At 52.8% G+C, this 15790-nt stretch overlaps 5 protein-coding genes across 5 annotated transcripts; 1 reads left to right on the top strand and 4 right to left on the bottom strand.

Moving 5' to 3' along the window:
- Positions 1 to 777: 777 nt before the first annotated feature.
- Positions 778 to 2454, bottom strand: J4E78_009082 (uncharacterized protein; the record flags this gene model as incomplete). The annotated part of the gene is made up of 1 exon (XM_049369676.1): positions 778 to 2454. The coding sequence occupies one exon, from the start codon at positions 2452 to 2454 to the stop codon at positions 778 to 780; it is 1677 nt and encodes a 558-aa protein (XP_049218637.1).
- Positions 2455 to 2840: 386 nt separating this feature from the next.
- J4E78_009081 (uncharacterized protein) lies at positions 2841 to 4123 on the bottom strand (the record flags this gene model as incomplete). Its single annotated transcript, XM_049369675.1, has 4 exons — positions 2841 to 3359; positions 3417 to 3748; positions 3846 to 4006; positions 4053 to 4123. 4 exons carry the CDS (start codon positions 4121 to 4123, stop codon positions 2841 to 2843), a joined length of 1083 nt encoding a protein of 360 aa, XP_049218636.1.
- A 625-nt stretch (positions 4124 to 4748) lies between these two features.
- J4E78_009080 (uncharacterized protein) lies at positions 4749 to 5541 on the bottom strand (the record flags this gene model as incomplete). Its single annotated transcript, XM_049369674.1, has 3 exons — positions 4749 to 4889; positions 4943 to 5141; positions 5198 to 5541. The coding sequence occupies 3 exons, from the start codon at positions 5539 to 5541 to the stop codon at positions 4749 to 4751; spliced, it is 684 nt and encodes a 227-aa protein (XP_049218635.1).
- A 1673-nt stretch (positions 5542 to 7214) lies between these two features.
- Positions 7215 to 9050, top strand: J4E78_009079 (uncharacterized protein; the record flags this gene model as incomplete). The annotated part of the gene is made up of 2 exons (XM_049369673.1): positions 7215 to 8817; positions 8869 to 9050. 2 exons carry the CDS (start codon positions 7215 to 7217, stop codon positions 9048 to 9050), a joined length of 1785 nt encoding a protein of 594 aa, XP_049218634.1.
- A 4747-nt stretch (positions 9051 to 13797) lies between these two features.
- J4E78_009078 (uncharacterized protein) lies at positions 13798 to 15376 on the bottom strand (the record flags this gene model as incomplete). The annotated part of the gene is made up of 3 exons (XM_049369672.1): positions 13798 to 14301; positions 14423 to 14999; positions 15063 to 15376. 3 exons carry the CDS (start codon positions 15374 to 15376, stop codon positions 13798 to 13800), a joined length of 1395 nt encoding a protein of 464 aa, XP_049218633.1.
- Positions 15377 to 15790: the final 414 nt, after the last annotated feature.

Raw genomic sequence — 15790 nt, 5'->3', positions numbered from 1 at the left:
CCTACAAGGCTTGCTTCGGCAAGGCCCCATGGCTGGTGGACATGATCTGGAGGAGACTTCATTCTCACATCAAGGTGCTGGAGGACAGACAGTCTATGGTGCTTCGGTACTAAGCTGGGCCTACCTTGGAGATTTGAAGTTCTTCGCCAGTTTGAGCTTGCTCGCCCAGATCATTCCCCTGCACACTTCTTGATGGCGGCTCTTAGGAGTTTGGATCAATTCGAGAAATGCAGCATGCGAAAGGTATGAGAGACTTGAGGTGAGAGTGCCTGCAGTCGGTGGTCGATGTTTGGATTGGGTTTTAGATTAGCGTTGAGGTTTTGGACATTGGTTTGCTGATGGCTGGTGGATATGGGCTTCATCTGGTGATTGGGTTTTGGTTGGACTTTGGTTGGAATATCTCTCAAGGACACTTCAAGGTTTCGCCTCAGCATCAATGAATCTATCATATACCTCACTTCGCTTCTTCTTTGACTTGACTTCGCCTTTGCTTCACTTGCTTCCTTCTTGACTTGATTTCTTACTTACCTTCTATGTTTGGCTTCTTCATTAACTTGCTTTGGTCGAACATCTTGCTTCTTCTTTGCCTTAATGTCTTGACACAGCTCTTACTTCTTACTTCACTTGCTTCTCTCCTAGACTTGTTACTTGCAACAAACAGACTTAATTCCCTAGACTTCTTGCAACTTTCTATCTGCTTGGAGTGCATACACTACTATACATTTTGTACAAGTCTCTATCTTCACAACACCCTCCCCCTACTACTACCTCCGCACTCTAAACATGCCTCCTCCTCGCCCACTTACTCAAGAACTCTCTCCCCTCAATCCTCCAAACATCCTCCTCAACATAACTCCCATTATACCCCCTCCCCTGCGCCTGAAGAACAAGATCCAGCCCCCTCTCACTCTCATCATACCTTGGCCACCTGGGCAGAGCCTCGCCATTTGGATCGCCATTCGCCACAAACCTGATCCACTGCGCACTCACCTGCTCAGCCAGCTTCTTGTATTCTTCCCAAGGGCCATAAAAGTTAGGATTAGCAAAGACAAAAGCCACCTCAGTGAAGTGCGCGACGCCCTTGTAAGCGCGCGGATTGCCGCCTTCGCTGGCGGTGTTGCTATTCTGCCAGGGGAGTGTGTTGAAGCGGTAAATGTACGTAGGTGAGTACTTGGAGTAAGCGCGGGCGTCGGCGAGGCGGGTCGCGTGGTAGAAAACGTCGCCCATGATGGCGGCGATGCGCTTATACTGAAGTCCTTGTTCGGCGAAGAGCTCGACGCCGGTGTTGAGCGGGATACCAATGGTGGGGTCGTTGGGGTACAGTTCCATGATGCGCTTGATGACGGCGTCGGGGAAGTCGAAACCTGTGCTGTTGGCGAGGAAGGCGTATAGGTCTTCGTCGGTGTTGATGACGCCGCCGGCTGGCGCATTGTCGGTGCCTTCGTCCGAGTTGGTGCCGTAGAGATGCGGGATGTGGGCGAAGCGACCCGAGGCGAGGAGCTCGGTGGGGTAGGCGGGGATGATGTCGCCGTCGACGATGGGGTACCAGCCTGGGCCTTGGCTTGGGGCTGCGAGGAGTGGGAAGATGGCTTCGTATGGCAGGGTACGTAAACAGGCGAGCGTGTCGACTTCATCTGTGCAGTTTGCCTTGTCGACGATGTTATCGTAGATGGGCTGGTACCAGTCTGTGCCATTGTACCATGCCGTCGCCGCAGACCCAGACTCTTGGATGCTGCGGTGGAACAAGTTGTCTGTTCGGCCGCCGTACGACATGAGTAGCTGGCCTACTGCGAAGCTCCCAGCAGACTCGCCCCAAATAGTCACGCTGTCCTTGTCGCCGCCAAATGCTTCAATGTTCTCTGAGATCCAAGCAAGTCCTTTCCGCATGTCTCGAAGCGCAAGGTTCGTCTGGCCGGTACCTTGGATCTCTCGCGAGTATAACATACCCCATCCGCCTTTGCGGTAGTTGACGCTGGCTGCAATGATGGGCTGGCCGATTTCCACGCTTCTTTGAACAATGTATGTCAGGTTGTAGTTCGCAAGCGCACTGGTGCCGACTTGGTAGCTTCCTCCATGGATCCATAGCGCAACGGGCAGCTTTGCGTAGTCGTTGTGTGAGAGACTCGCTGGACGAACGATGTTGATGCTCAAGCAGTCTTCGCTCATGCTGAAGTTGGCAGCCGAGGGATCCGGACAGCTGTCTCCGTACGATTTGGCAGGGCGCGTGCCATTCCATGTCGTGTTCAATGAGTGTGGTATGCGAAAGCGATTCTGACCTCCCGTATCTTGCGCATATGGGATGCCTAAGAAGATGTCTTGATTGAACGAAGGGAGATGTACGCCTTCGTATGTTCCATTCAGCACTGTGACCGTGGGCTCAGTAGCATGCGCTATCGTTGCCAGAAAGAACGTTGTGAGCGCCCCCACTTTCCAAGCTCTTGCAATAGCTGCCATGATGCTGGTGACTACCCGTCGAGATGAATGCGCAGGACAACGAAAGCGGGGAGAAGCTCTACTTGTATATTGCAGCTGGCAGTGTTCTGAAAGCTAGCAATGATAGGGCGTATCATAAGAAGCACCGAAAAGACCCTGCATCGTGACGTGATGGCTCTCCCACTCTTGTGGTGGATATGCATGTCCGTGGTGATCGGCAGAGGTGCACCTGCACGTTCGGCTGTGCGCGCCAATCAGGAAGGTAAGTACGGAGCTGCATGTGTAGTCGCACCGACGAGGATGCCGGCACATGTAAGCTGCGACTCTTGCTCGCTATCATACAGCATTATGAGATACTGGAGATGGTGAGAAGCAAGGCGGAGTCCAGCAATGCTCATGATGCTGGCCTAGAACAGCTTGGATAAGAAGCTTCTCCTCTTCTTCGCTGGTTCTTTCTCTGGTACACTCGCCATCGTATATGCCGGGGAGAACATTGCTTGTCCAGGAAGTTCTACTGGTACATCGACAACACCATACTCCGGCGTCTTATCCACGGGCGCGATGTCTGGTACGGCGTTCTGTTGCACAGGGCTGACGTACATCGGCGCCGGCGTACTCGGCACTGAGGTCGGCGACACCGGCATGGCCATGGGTAGTCGAGAAGCACTGACGATGTGTGTCGACTGCGAGTGAAGATATGTTTGCGCTGGCGATGGTTGCGCATGCACATACGGTTGTACTTGCGGCTGATGCCAACGTGGCGCGTTGGCAGTTTGCAATCGTTTGCTTTCAGCGGCCCATAACTCGAAGACTTGATTCATAAGTCGCGTCCATTCCGAAGGGCCTCCCTGGAAATTGTAGTTGACGCGGCGATCTGTGAAGGCGATGAAGTAATGCTGTTTGTTGTAGGGCGATATGGCGACATACTGGGTTGCATCAGCGCTGTACTCATGTCATCATGAAGGCTTGTTTCCTGAACTCACACTGACGGCACCCGGTGCAGTTTCCATCAAAATCTTGTTCAATCCGGTGTAATAGCCGTTGAAGTTCCATGCCAGATGCCCATCCGCAAACAGAACGAACCAGGCATCTTTCATCCCAAGACCAACACAAGTCGGCGTGACCAGCGACTTCTTCACTCTATCCTCGAGACCTGAAGGTATAGCAGCCCATATCGAGCCCTGCCCGGGTGCGCACGCGAAGTAGCTGAACTTCTGGCCGAAAGTGACGAAGCACAAGCTGGCTGCATTCGGGAACGACTTTAGCCACTGCGCGAGATCGGGATAGTTGAGATCGAAGTAGGTCCGTGAGTGGACTGGTCCTGATTAGCTTGGTAGGTGCGATGGGGCTGGCCCGCGCCGTCATCGCCATGCGTTTCATGGTCGCGGAATCTGGGCCGGGGTGCTACTTACAGAGCTTGTCCTCCCCATCTAACGTCTTACACCCGATATACCAAATCGGCTCCGGAGAGTCTCCCTGAGGAGCAAGCGCGAGACAGTAAGGGCTTGCGACTCTCCATGGATTGCTCATAGAGCTCTTGAACAACTGGCGAAGCGTCTGCGGTATCTCGTGGCTGCACCCTGTTAGCCGCGCTTTCCTCACCAGCATGCGCAACTCACAACTTCCATGTTTGGCGACAGTCGAAGAAAAAGCTATTGCGCGGTCCAAACACGAATGTAATCTCTGGCATCTTGTTGATTATACGACGAAACTGTACATGCGAGGCAGAGAAACGGAGGTGGGCTGCTCATCAGCAGGCATGCGGCGTACGCTCAAGGACGTGGCGGCGCGTTGGGGGCCGCAATCAGCAGCACCAATTGAACCACGAGGGTGGGATCGTCAGTACTGCCCGCTCGTGTGTCCCGGGTCTCTCTCGATCTTCAAGCTGCGCATATATGAATCTATCGTCCGGGTTTCTATGATGATGAGAAAGCGTATTCAGTAACCTAATAGACATCGCGTGTACCTGTCCATCGCGCCTGCGCAGCCAGGTAAGCTCACGACCTGTCGTATAGCAGCAACACACTTCTCAGAATGTGACCGTCGCTCATGAGGCATCGTTACCATAGATGCAGATAGTTCATCACAGACGGCCCTGAGCGTCACGACCTTCACAGAGGCTGCCAGCGAAGTACGCGCAAATGGGAAGACTTATGTCGTGATCATGCCATTTCATTTTTCGCATCTAATCGTAGACTGGCCTATCTACCGTGCCTTCTCCTTATCCAATCTCGCCCAGCGTCCACCGCTACAAGACGGGTATGAGCCCTAGGGCTATCTCGTTTCGTGGTGTCGCGTCGTCGGTATCGGGCTCTCTAAGCAGCGGTGGTCTTCTCCTTAGGCAGGGGGGTGAATCGAAGGTAGGGCTTGACAATGCGGATGTCGGGGAACATGCTTTTCGCATCCTCGGTCTTGACGGCTGGGTGAACAATGACGTCGTCACCAGGGATCCAGTTCTGGTACGAAATCAGTATATGTGGCACATGCACTTCGTACAGTCAAAACTTACGATTGGGGTGGTAATCTTGTGCTTGTCGCCAGTCTGCAGGCTGTCGAGAACGCGGAGAACCTCAGCTGTGTTGCGACCGGTGCTAGCGGGGTATGAGAGGATCAGGCGGATGGTCTTCTTGGGGTCGATGATGAAGACGGAGCGGATGGTGAAGGCAATGCCCTTGCTGTCGACGTTGGTCGCGTCCTGGTGGTCGATCCTGTTCATGTCGTTAGCCATGTCGCGAGTCGTAGGTCGCAACGAATCTCTACCTACATGTCGTATGCCAACGCGATCTGGCGGTCCTTGTCGCCAATGATGGGGAACTTGAGCTTGCTGCCGGAGATCTCGTCAATGTCCTTGATCCAGCCATCGTGCGAGTCGACGGTGTTGGCAGAGAGACCGATGAGCTTAGCACCGCGACGGCTGAACTCAGGCTCGAGCTTTGCGAAAGCGCCGAGCTCAGTTGTGCATACGGGGGTGTAGTCCTCGGGATGCGAGAACAGGATGACCCAGTTGTCGCCGATGAACTCGTGGAAGTCGATGGGGCCCTGGGTCGTCTCGGCCTTGAAGTTGGGGGCCTTGCTGCCCAGACGGAGAGGCTCTGGTCGGTCGCTCATTGTGTCTTTTGCGCCCATGTTAGCTCAGGTCCCAGCGATTTGCGCAAACATGCGGGGTGGCGGGGTAGGTCGCAAGCAGCCAACGTACCTGGTTGTGTGATTTAGTGTCTGAGTGGGACTGTGGTAGATATCGAGGTATCTCCTAGTTGTAATTTGGGATGTTGGAGCGGTATTATGAGGGAGAGAAGAAGTTGAGGGGTCGATGATGCCTTTTTGTCCTCTTGTAAGGCCATACACAACATTGAACGACCAACACTTCCAGCTAGCGTATATTGCGCAATCGTCACGTATCTCACGTGAACTCCACCAGAGCTTTTTCTGCCATTGAATTTGCCCACGTCGTTTGGGCAGTGGACGAATCACAGACTCGACATCTCCGGCGGTATCGCTTGCCAATTGTTGCCCCTCCTGCCGAGCATTCGTCGCAACTGGAAGCAGGTAGAAGCCAATGATGTTGTTGTTGGTGATTTCTCAGCGATATCCCTACTTATCAGACTTCGAATAGGCTCCGAACCATGTCAGAGCGTTTGCAGACGTTCCAACGACTGATATGGCGTTTGCTTGATCCAATCTCTCGGTAGCTTTGTGCATCAACTGCGCGCATTGTCGTTTGTCGTGTGAGACTGGGTGATCAGTATGCAATTGCGACATTGGGATACAGCAGCCTCCATGGATATCAAGGCGGGATGTTTGGCCGTGTCGCTCAACCGAACGATTGGGGAAGTCGCGCTCTTCCAACAAGTGCGCTTTCACAAACATTAGCAGCAGCTGGCAGTGCGGAGGTTACGCGAAACTCTTCTGAGATGGGTAGCTTCATGGCGGCAAGAATTTCGTGACTGCCCGCCTGAACACACACGCCGTTCCCACGCGTCGCGCGAACTCTAATGTCGCGGGGTCACGCTTGTAGCATACACAGCGAGTACCTAGGTAGCCACCTGACTACACCTCCATACGTTACATACGCGCTCCAACGTCGCTACTCCCTCCTAGGACAGCTTCACATCGGCAACCTCGGCAGGGTCCTCTTTCTTCTCGCCTGAAACCCCAAAGTGAACTTGGGCCGAACTTCCGAGCTGGAACCCTTGCGGCGACTCATCAAGGACACGATGCATATCTGTGCTGGTTATCACAGGATTGAGTGACGATGAGGCTGCTTGCTTTTGCCCAGGTGCCGATACTTCCCGCCGATGATGTCGGGGAGCCATTTGCTTGTCCGAGTCGAGATGCCTTTGCTTGAGGCGCGCCAGACTCCTTCCCGCATGACGCACCGGATCTACCCTATTCTGCACGCGCTCCAGCAGCCAGAGATTTCGAGGCGGCCTTGGCATGTCGGTGTACACGATAAATTCCCAAGTTTACCCCGAAGCGGGACGCCCCCATGCATGTGGGCCTGGAAGATGGAGAAGGAGTCCTATTCCCGACCAATGCAAACGATTTCTACGAATCCCGTCGGGAGAGAACCGGGCGTCCCACACCGTCCAGTTGTTCGTTGGGATGCATATCGGCTACGCCTGTGGGTTAGCGGACCAGACCTAACCGCCGCTTAAGCTATGAAGGTCGCGCTTTTCAGCGTCACCGGGTTCACGCTTGCTTTTAGACTCTGACGCGTTCATTGCGAAATCCTCGGTGTAGCTCTTCGACATTTCAACAGAAGAGAAGGACCTTATGGCAGCATGAGTGCAAATCCGGAGATCAACCTCCCGAGAGACTCTGAGCTCGGAGAGTGCGCAGATTCAAGAAGCCAAGCGGGAATAAGCATATTGCCGGATATGCGCACGCCTTCCGCAGAGGAACCGAGGGATCGAAATTCCACAGCAGAACCAGATAACGACCCAGAGACAGACTCCCACTATGGAAAACAAAGCACCAGTAGCGAGTTCATACCGCAAGAGAACGTGCAGGACTCAGAAATCGTTTGGCGTTATCTCACATTCGACACAGAACTCCCACACGCGACCACGATATATCCGACTCAAACCGACCAAGAAGCGCCACCTGAACCTCCGAACCTCGTCAAATACACAAACCCTTTCGACTGGTCAGAGACAAGAAAGAGATTCACGATATGTGTCTCATGCATCATCACCGCTCTCACAGCGTTCTCGGCTGGCGCTTACAGCCCCGGTGTTGAGCAGATGACGCAGGAATGGGGCGTCAGCAGTGTTGCAGCGCTGGTCGGCATCACGACCTTCACCACAGGATTCGCTATCGCGCCGATGGTTCTTGCCCCGTTTTCGGAGATCAACGGTCGCCGGCCAGTCTTCCTCGCTTCAGGCATATTATTCGTCATCTGCCAGCTCTGCTCTGGCCTCACGCAATCATATGCTGGAATGCTCGTCGCACGCTTCTTCTTGGGCGTGGGCGGATCTACCTTCTCCACTATGGTTGGTGGCGTGGTCTCAGACATCTACCATGCTGAGGATCGGAACACCCCCATGGCTCTCTTCTCAGGTGCTGCACTCTTTGGTACATCATGGGGCCCTCTAGTTTGTGGCTTCATCGCGCAGAACACGACTTGGAGGTGGATCTTCTACGTACAGGCTATCTCATGCGGTGCGGTGGTGGTACTGATCTGTGTCGTATTCAAGGAGACCCGCGGCTCGGTTCTCCTGTCCAGGAAAGCCAAAGTTTTGAACAAGTGGTATGAGGCACGCGAGCAGTCCGGATATTACGGCTTTAATGTCAACAACACCGAAAAGCCAGGATCCATGGAGTCGCTGCGTTTGAGGTGGAAGGTGCGATCAGATGAAGAACGAGCATCGCTTGGCAAGATGATAGGCGTTTCCCTCTACCGTCCATTTCATCTCCTCTTCACTGAACCTGTCGTGTTCTGGTTCTCCCTCTGGGTAGCCTTCTCCTGGGCCGTACTCTACCTCACATTGGCGGCAATTCCGCTAGTGTTTCAGAGCAATCACGGCTTCTCGCTACAACAGGCCAACGCAGTCTTTGCATCGATGGGTATAGCCAGCATCCTGTCGACCATATTATCCATCTACCAAGAGAAGATTGCGAAGAAGAGCGGGAAGTTGACCGGCACACCAGAAGGTCGCCTTTACTTCGCTTGCATAGAAAGCGCTTGCATGCCCATCGGCCTCTTCATGTTCGGATGGACGAGCTTCCCCGACATACATTGGGTTGTACCCGCAATTGCGATCGGTATCGCTACCGTTGGCATCTTCAGTATCTACCTGGCGACCTTCAATTTCCTCGCAGACACGTATCATCGTTATGCGAGTTCGGCACTGGCGGCGCAGTCTTTCTGCCGGAATATGCTTGGTAAGTCATCTCCATCTCATCACGACTGGATGCATACTGATATCATCTTAGGTGGCATATTCCCACTCATCACGACCCAAATGTATAATAAGCTTGGGTATGGTCCTGCGAGTAGTCTGCTTGGCGGGATTGGCGCGTTGTTGACCATTGTGCCGTGGATTCTGGTGTTCTACGGACCTAGGATTAGAGCAAGGAGTAAGTTCGCAAGTGAGATTATGGATGTCACCTCTTGAGAGGCAAGATGGTGCTTGATAGATATACCGCATAGCAATTCATTGTTCAATAAACGGAAAAATTCGAACGTGACTGCTGTCGCCAGATGCAAGTAAGCCTTGGTAGCCGAATCGGGTTAGTCAGGCCAGTTGTTGCATCATCGCAGCTGTGACCCGGCAAACTGCAACACTTGCACAGCCTCACAAGTCAGCCCTGCCAGCTGCCAACATCCACGGAAAGATGCGCACGCACACCTCACCTTCGTCGGAATCCATAGAGATGCATGCACCGTTCCTTCCGATCTCCACCATAACCTTTAGTGGCGACTAATGGAACTTGCCATAACAATAAGTGCTCTTTCAGCTCACTCATAACCATGGACGATCTCCTTCCATCTTACGAAAGTGTAATGCGACGCGATCCTTGGGTGCTCATCGCTCCCTATCTGCCCTCTCAAGACCTCTGCTCAGCAACTTTGGTCAACCGGCAATGGCACCAGACCTTCACACCGAACCTTTGGGGTAGCCCGGCTTCGCACTTTGGGATCCAGAATGATACTGTATATGGTGGGTTATCAAGACGCAGAGACACTGATACATATTGATATCCAATAGTGGCACTCACACGGTTCAAGCGCACATTACCTTATGCGCGAGCTTCTGTAAGAGAGCTCACACATACTCTTCGTTTCCCGCCGGCTCATGCAGAGCTGTATGATGGACCGCACGCAGAATGGCTTCGAGACTGTTTGGAACACCTACCTCGTCTGCAGTGCCTAATCGTGGACGGCCTGCCCTTCTTCGATCACGCATGTCTTCTCAGCTTGCGACACTCAAGCCTGCAATGGAGGTTAACTCGCCCCAACGCATATCCGGTATTCAGCCTACGCCTACTAGATGCTTCCAGCTGTACAAATGCTACATCGATGGGCCTTGCAGAAGCTTTACCGCACTTTCCAGATCTTGTCTCGCTGGATCTATCAAAGACTGCAGCCGCGAGAGACAAGGCGGTTCTTTCGACCTTCAAGTACCTCCGAAATCTGCGCGTGCTGAATCTTCGTGGAATTGGCATCAGGGATGAGGAGTTCTCAGTAGTTGCGCATGCAATCAGCAGCCGCGTCAGAAGCCTTGATATCAGCAACAACCTTTTGACGGACACTAGCGTGCGACTCCTTCTTGAACTGTGCTTGAAAGAGAGGGTTGTTGTGACGCATTCTTCTCGTGGACCACTGGCGCCTGTCGAGAACGCGAATCCAACCGATGGACCAGAGACCTTTGAGTCTGAAAACCTCGTGGGCCATCTTCGCAAGAAGCTTACAGGCGGCTTCATCGGGAGCCTAAGCATTGAGGAGTCGAGCGATGTCGGAGTCTCGCACTTGTATCTCTCCAGTAACGCAATAACTGTTGAAGGTATATCGGCTTTGCTGCGATCAAGACGCTTGCAAGTCCTAGATGTGGGTATACTACCCGCTGTAGTGACGCATCCTTCTAACCTCACGCTCGAAACACCGAATGATGACTTGGAACTACCTAGCGTATCAAAGCTTACTCCAGTACTTGCAGAGTATGCTTCATCTAGACTGCGATACTTGCGGATCAACTACAAGTTGGTGACAGAAGACGCCCCTTTTGAAACGCCCAATTCGCCGCGCGCGGAACTCACTGGGGATCTTGCTATCTACAAACCTTCAAATGCGCATGAGCTCGAAGCTGTAGAGCCACCGACACCCGAACTCGACTCCATCCCAATAGCTGTACACGAGGTTCCAGGGGACTCATCATATCCGGTTGAGCTTCCCGGCTCCCCTGTAACGCCTCAACTCGCTGAAAACGACAGGCCAGAATCAGAATTTGCCGATGGTGAAAGGCGAGACGCCAAAAGCGTCCCTAAAATATGCGTTACTCCGCAATCACTACAGATTAACCGAGATCCTGCCTGCGCTCCGGAGGTCATACCTGTAGACTCGCCATTGAGCCCTCTTAGCCCACTGGGAAACGGGATCTACCAGCCTCATGCAGCTGCAAACAGGCATGGTCCTGGAGAACGCCTTTCATCATCTACGCCGACCCACGGCAGCAGTACACTGGATCAACCGATCACCAAGACTACGACAAGGTCACGAGGCAATTCGTTCTACTACATCGAGGACAGAAAAGTCCGACTGGACTTTCGCCAAGCAAGTGAACCTCGACTACATCCTGGGATGCTTCCGAAGCTTCACACTCTCGTTCTGACGGATGTGCCAACCATGACCAGCGATAGAGAAATTGTTCATCGGATTAAACAGTTTATCAAGGATGCAGCCGAGGAGTCTTCAATCGCCAAGCAACGGGCCAGGCATACCTATGTGCTACCTCCAGGACGTAGGCGTGCCATAGCAGAAGAAGAGTACGCACGGAACCAATTTGCCCTTCGGAGATTAGTACTTGAAATGGCGGCGCCGCAGTCAGCGCCTAAGAAAATCTCTACTAGTTGGCGGGCTTATCCAACAAAGTCAACTACTGAAGATGCGGACTCTGAAGCATTTTGGGAGGCAGCAACGCATGATTTCTCCTTCTTCGACGATGAAGAGTGCGGACAGCCTGGTCGTGAGTCAGGCCGCACTCTGCCCTTGGCAGCTATGAGCGGATTGGAGCTTGCACCTAGCAGCCCCGTCTCACCAGTTGACACAAGTAAAGTTCTTCATGATACAATTCCGCTCATCGATGTGGTGGGTGAGATTGGCAAGTTTCGGCGAGAAAGGAAGGCCGCATACAACAATTTAGTGGAGATAGGCGAGGCTGAACCCGATTTAGCGGGGTACTGGCCTGGGGATATCACGGTTCTGAGGAAGCCGGTTAACTCAGAAGCTGGGGAACTTGACTGTTACGGCAACCGGTATGAATTGGGTTGGTTCTACCGTTAAACGCGATGGCGTAGCGCAGCATTGGCACAGGATAACGCTTTTACATTCCGAAGTCACTTAGTAGGCTGGTAGGCTATCATGGCACATGTCTGAGTGTATTAGAGACTGTTTCCCAGCCTTCTTGGAAGTATCCAGTCCTTCAGGGTGGATAACCAATTACCGACAAGCTTACTCACCGGTTTGGTGACCGGTTCCAAGGGTTGCAGTGGGCTGACCCCGCGCACAATGACACCCACATCGACACGCATCTGCCAACTTGTGCAACTGCTCTCGACTTCTTATTTATTTATGCAGTTCATGGGTGCCAGAGCACCGCCCGCCACGACGTGACCGCAGACTTCACTCCGGTCTGGATGCACCGCCACGCAAAGGCTTCCTACGCTCATCCCAAGCACTCTGTTCCACCGATACTGGCTATCGAGCAGCATCGAAGTACTTTCAAGAACGCTCAACGTCCTTATCCGGTCTCTTACGACTTCTCCGTACATCAGATATTACCATGGGCCAGTCGTGGAGCGGTCAGCGAACGATCCAAGCAGCTTATGAGCGACGCGGAAAGGTAGTCGCCTTGAAGTCGAGACAGTCAAAATCTAATAGAAGTTACGACAGAGGCCATAGTTCCTCTTCTGACGCAGACTCAACCGGACAGCATCGGTATAGCCAGGCAGCTTCCAACGGCGTGACAGCCAAACCTGGACGCGGAGACCGCAGGTCGGCCTCTTCACATGAATCACATCCTACCCGGGTAATACCCATAAGCAAAGCCAAGAAAGAGCATACATCAACATCCGACAAGCATCGAACCAAGAAAGAAGCTCCACACAAGCCAGAGTCTAGCAACATCCACAGCAAAAGAGCCGAGGGGGGCAGTACAAGGCACAAGTCGATCCACCGAGTAGACAGCCATCACCACCAAAACGATGAGCATAAACCCAAGAAAGAAAAGAAAGATTGTACAGTATGCACAAATTCGCTCTCACTACACCACTTCCCCGACCGGCCGCCTACCAAGAACTGCAAGCACGAAGTCGACGTATGCCGAAAGTGTCTTCGTACATGGATCGCATCTGAGTCCAGTGCAAAACTGTGGAACGATATAACATGCCCTATATGCAAAACGCAACTGCGATCGGCTGATATGAGAGACTTTGCGCCGAAAGATATTTTCAAACGGTACGACTCCCTATCCCTACTCCCTTTCCACACCCCGCACATCCCCACCCAATCAAACACATCACTAACAACACAACCAGCTACAGCACCCTCTCCTCCCGCGCCAAGCAAGAAGCCCGCCTGGGCTTCCACTGGTGCCCCCTCAAAGGCTGCAAAGCAGGCCAAGTCCACTTACCCAACACACCCAAATTCCGGTGCAACACCTGCGAAAAGACGTCCTGTGTCGTTCACAACGTGGCATGGCATAAAGGAGAGACGTGCACAGAGTACGACTACAGAACAAATGGGAAACTGAAGAAGGAGGAGGAGGAAGCGAGTAGGAAGGTGGTGGAGAAAACGACAAAGGCGTGTCCGGGGTGTAAGAGGCCGATTGAGAAGAATAAGGGGTGTGATCACATGGAATGTACGTATATATTTCCCGTCGTGCCTGGAGAAGAGGTAGGGGTTTCGAAACGGGACGTTGAGGCTGATCGATATGATAGGTGCGAAATGCCATGTCCACTTTTGCTGGAAGTGTTTGAAGCCGTATTATGCGTCCAGCACACTTGCGCGGAACACGGGGAGCCACTGTGTTTGTCATGGAGGACTTAATGAGGGCTGAATTTGCTATACGCGGCGGAAGCTGGAAAGACAGTATTTGCGAAGCCGACAACAGGGATAGAAAACTATTACACTTAATTCGCAACGTTTTACACAGTCAACTTCATCAGCAGCGCTGGTACCCCAGCACGCGCCATATACGCAGCAGTCACCCCCACAACCGATGTCAAGACCATGTACTTGAACCAACCACCCTTCTTCCCTTTCTTCATCTCTTGCTTCTCCATCCAGTGCCACCCCTCAGCACTCTCGTCAATCGTCCTCGTGGGGGCATAATCCAGTTTGGGCGCCACACTCAGCGATTCGATGAGCCCCGCTTTCTGAGACGGCACAATGTACTTGTGCAGATACCCAGCAAAAAAGTAATTAAAGCGTGACTGGTAGCTGTTCATGCGCGTGAGCTTGCCGCTGGTTTCGACGTATTCCTTTGCTCGTGCGTGGCGACCGGCTTGGTATTCGGCGAACAAGGCGGCGAGATCGGGGGTGGAGATACGACGAGTGGGGTTGGAGGCGAATTCGCGGTGCAGGATGTTGCAGAGGTGGACGGCGGACTCGACGGCTATGTTGGCGCCCATGCCGAGGTCGGCTGTCATCTGGATTTGCGTTAGTGATACGTTTTGGTGGGGATGAGTCTGGGAGGTGTACTTTGTGTGCTGAATCTCCTACAAGAACTATGCGCCCGGCATGCCATTTACTCAGGACGCCTTCTTCAACGTAGAGAAGACCGTGTCGCTCGTTTGTCTTCCATACATCACCCAGAGTGATTTTGGTTGTCATGGGAAGATCGGCGAATCTCTCCGCCACCGCCTCAATCTCTGCCTTAGTAGCTTTACCTTTCTGCTCTGCCTTTTGAAATTCGTCTTTGAAAGTGATACCCCACATGGCTCTGCCCATCTGCGAAAATAGAAGCATGGTAACGTCCTGACCAAGTATCATGTTTGTATTCGAGGTACCGAGTTGAGCATTGTCTGGAACCGTGCTGACGCCGAATAAACCTCTGTATTCGCCGAAGGACATGACTTCTTTGTCGGTTTGGGGTATGCTGCCTGGTTCGAACTTGTCGGCGTGGTCCCACATGAGCTTCCGAACATGACTGTGTACACCGTCTGCGCCGATGACCATGTCGCCTTCTTCGGTAGAGCCATCGGTTAGGTGGACGCGAACACCCGTGTCAGTTTGCTCGATACGTTCAAGGCGGCTGCTGGTGTGAATTTTGGACTTATCCGGGAGCCCTTCGTATAGATGCGACACACAAGTCTGACGATCGAACAGGATGCTCGGTATTTTGAAGCTTTTGTGGGGTCAGCGCGTGATGCGTCCACTTCACACACATCAGAGGAGTGTGGCAACGTACAGTTTGCTCACAGCCTGCATAGTATCATCGCGACAGATCAAACTCCCGTCTGGCCATCGTTTGTAAGAGGCATCGACGGGCGACGTGGTTTTGGTGATTCTATCGAGAATACCAAACTGGTCGAAGATACGTGCGACAGCCGGCCAGATAATCAGCGCTGCGCCTTTTAGTGAAACAATCTTGTCGTGCTTTTCGAGAACGACATGTTCGATATTGGCTAGTTGTAGAGCGTGTGAGAGCGACAAGCCGACAATACCGGCACCAATAACAATGACCCGAAATGGCTTTGGGGATGTGGAATCTTCGTCTGCCATAATGAATTCTCCGATGATGATGCAAGGGTTGCGTTGGGGAACACTGGGTCTTAGGTGCGAGGCCTAGAGCAAGGGATGGTCGTGACTCGAATCACTGCGGCTTTACTATTGTTCTTGGATGACGCCTGTTGGGCCATACAATTTAGCCTGCTACTTTATGAGCCGTGTTGTATCGATCTAAATGGTTATGATTTGCAAGTATCGGGTGGTGCCACAAGGGAGGCTTCCAATGTTGGTGCCTTATCTCAGTTTCGATGATGCTGACACGAGCGCCTCGGGCGTCTTCTTACTTTGTAGGCAAGCCATGTCATAGGGCTTGCGCAATGTATTCCATGTCTTGAATGCAGTACAGTCAGATCAGTCGGAGTTGATCCAGGCGCTGTTCTATCTGGTGGTGTGGAAGTGAGGATACTG

The sequence above is a fragment of the Alternaria triticimaculans genome (genome assembly GCF_023758025.1).
Source record: "Alternaria triticimaculans strain BMP 0046 chromosome Unknown scaffold_18, whole genome shotgun sequence".
In the NCBI taxonomy this organism is placed as follows: Eukaryota; Fungi; Ascomycota; class Dothideomycetes; order Pleosporales; family Pleosporaceae; genus Alternaria; species Alternaria triticimaculans.
Note: the sequence above shows the minus strand (reverse complement) of the source record. Positions and strands in the feature narration are given on the sequence as shown.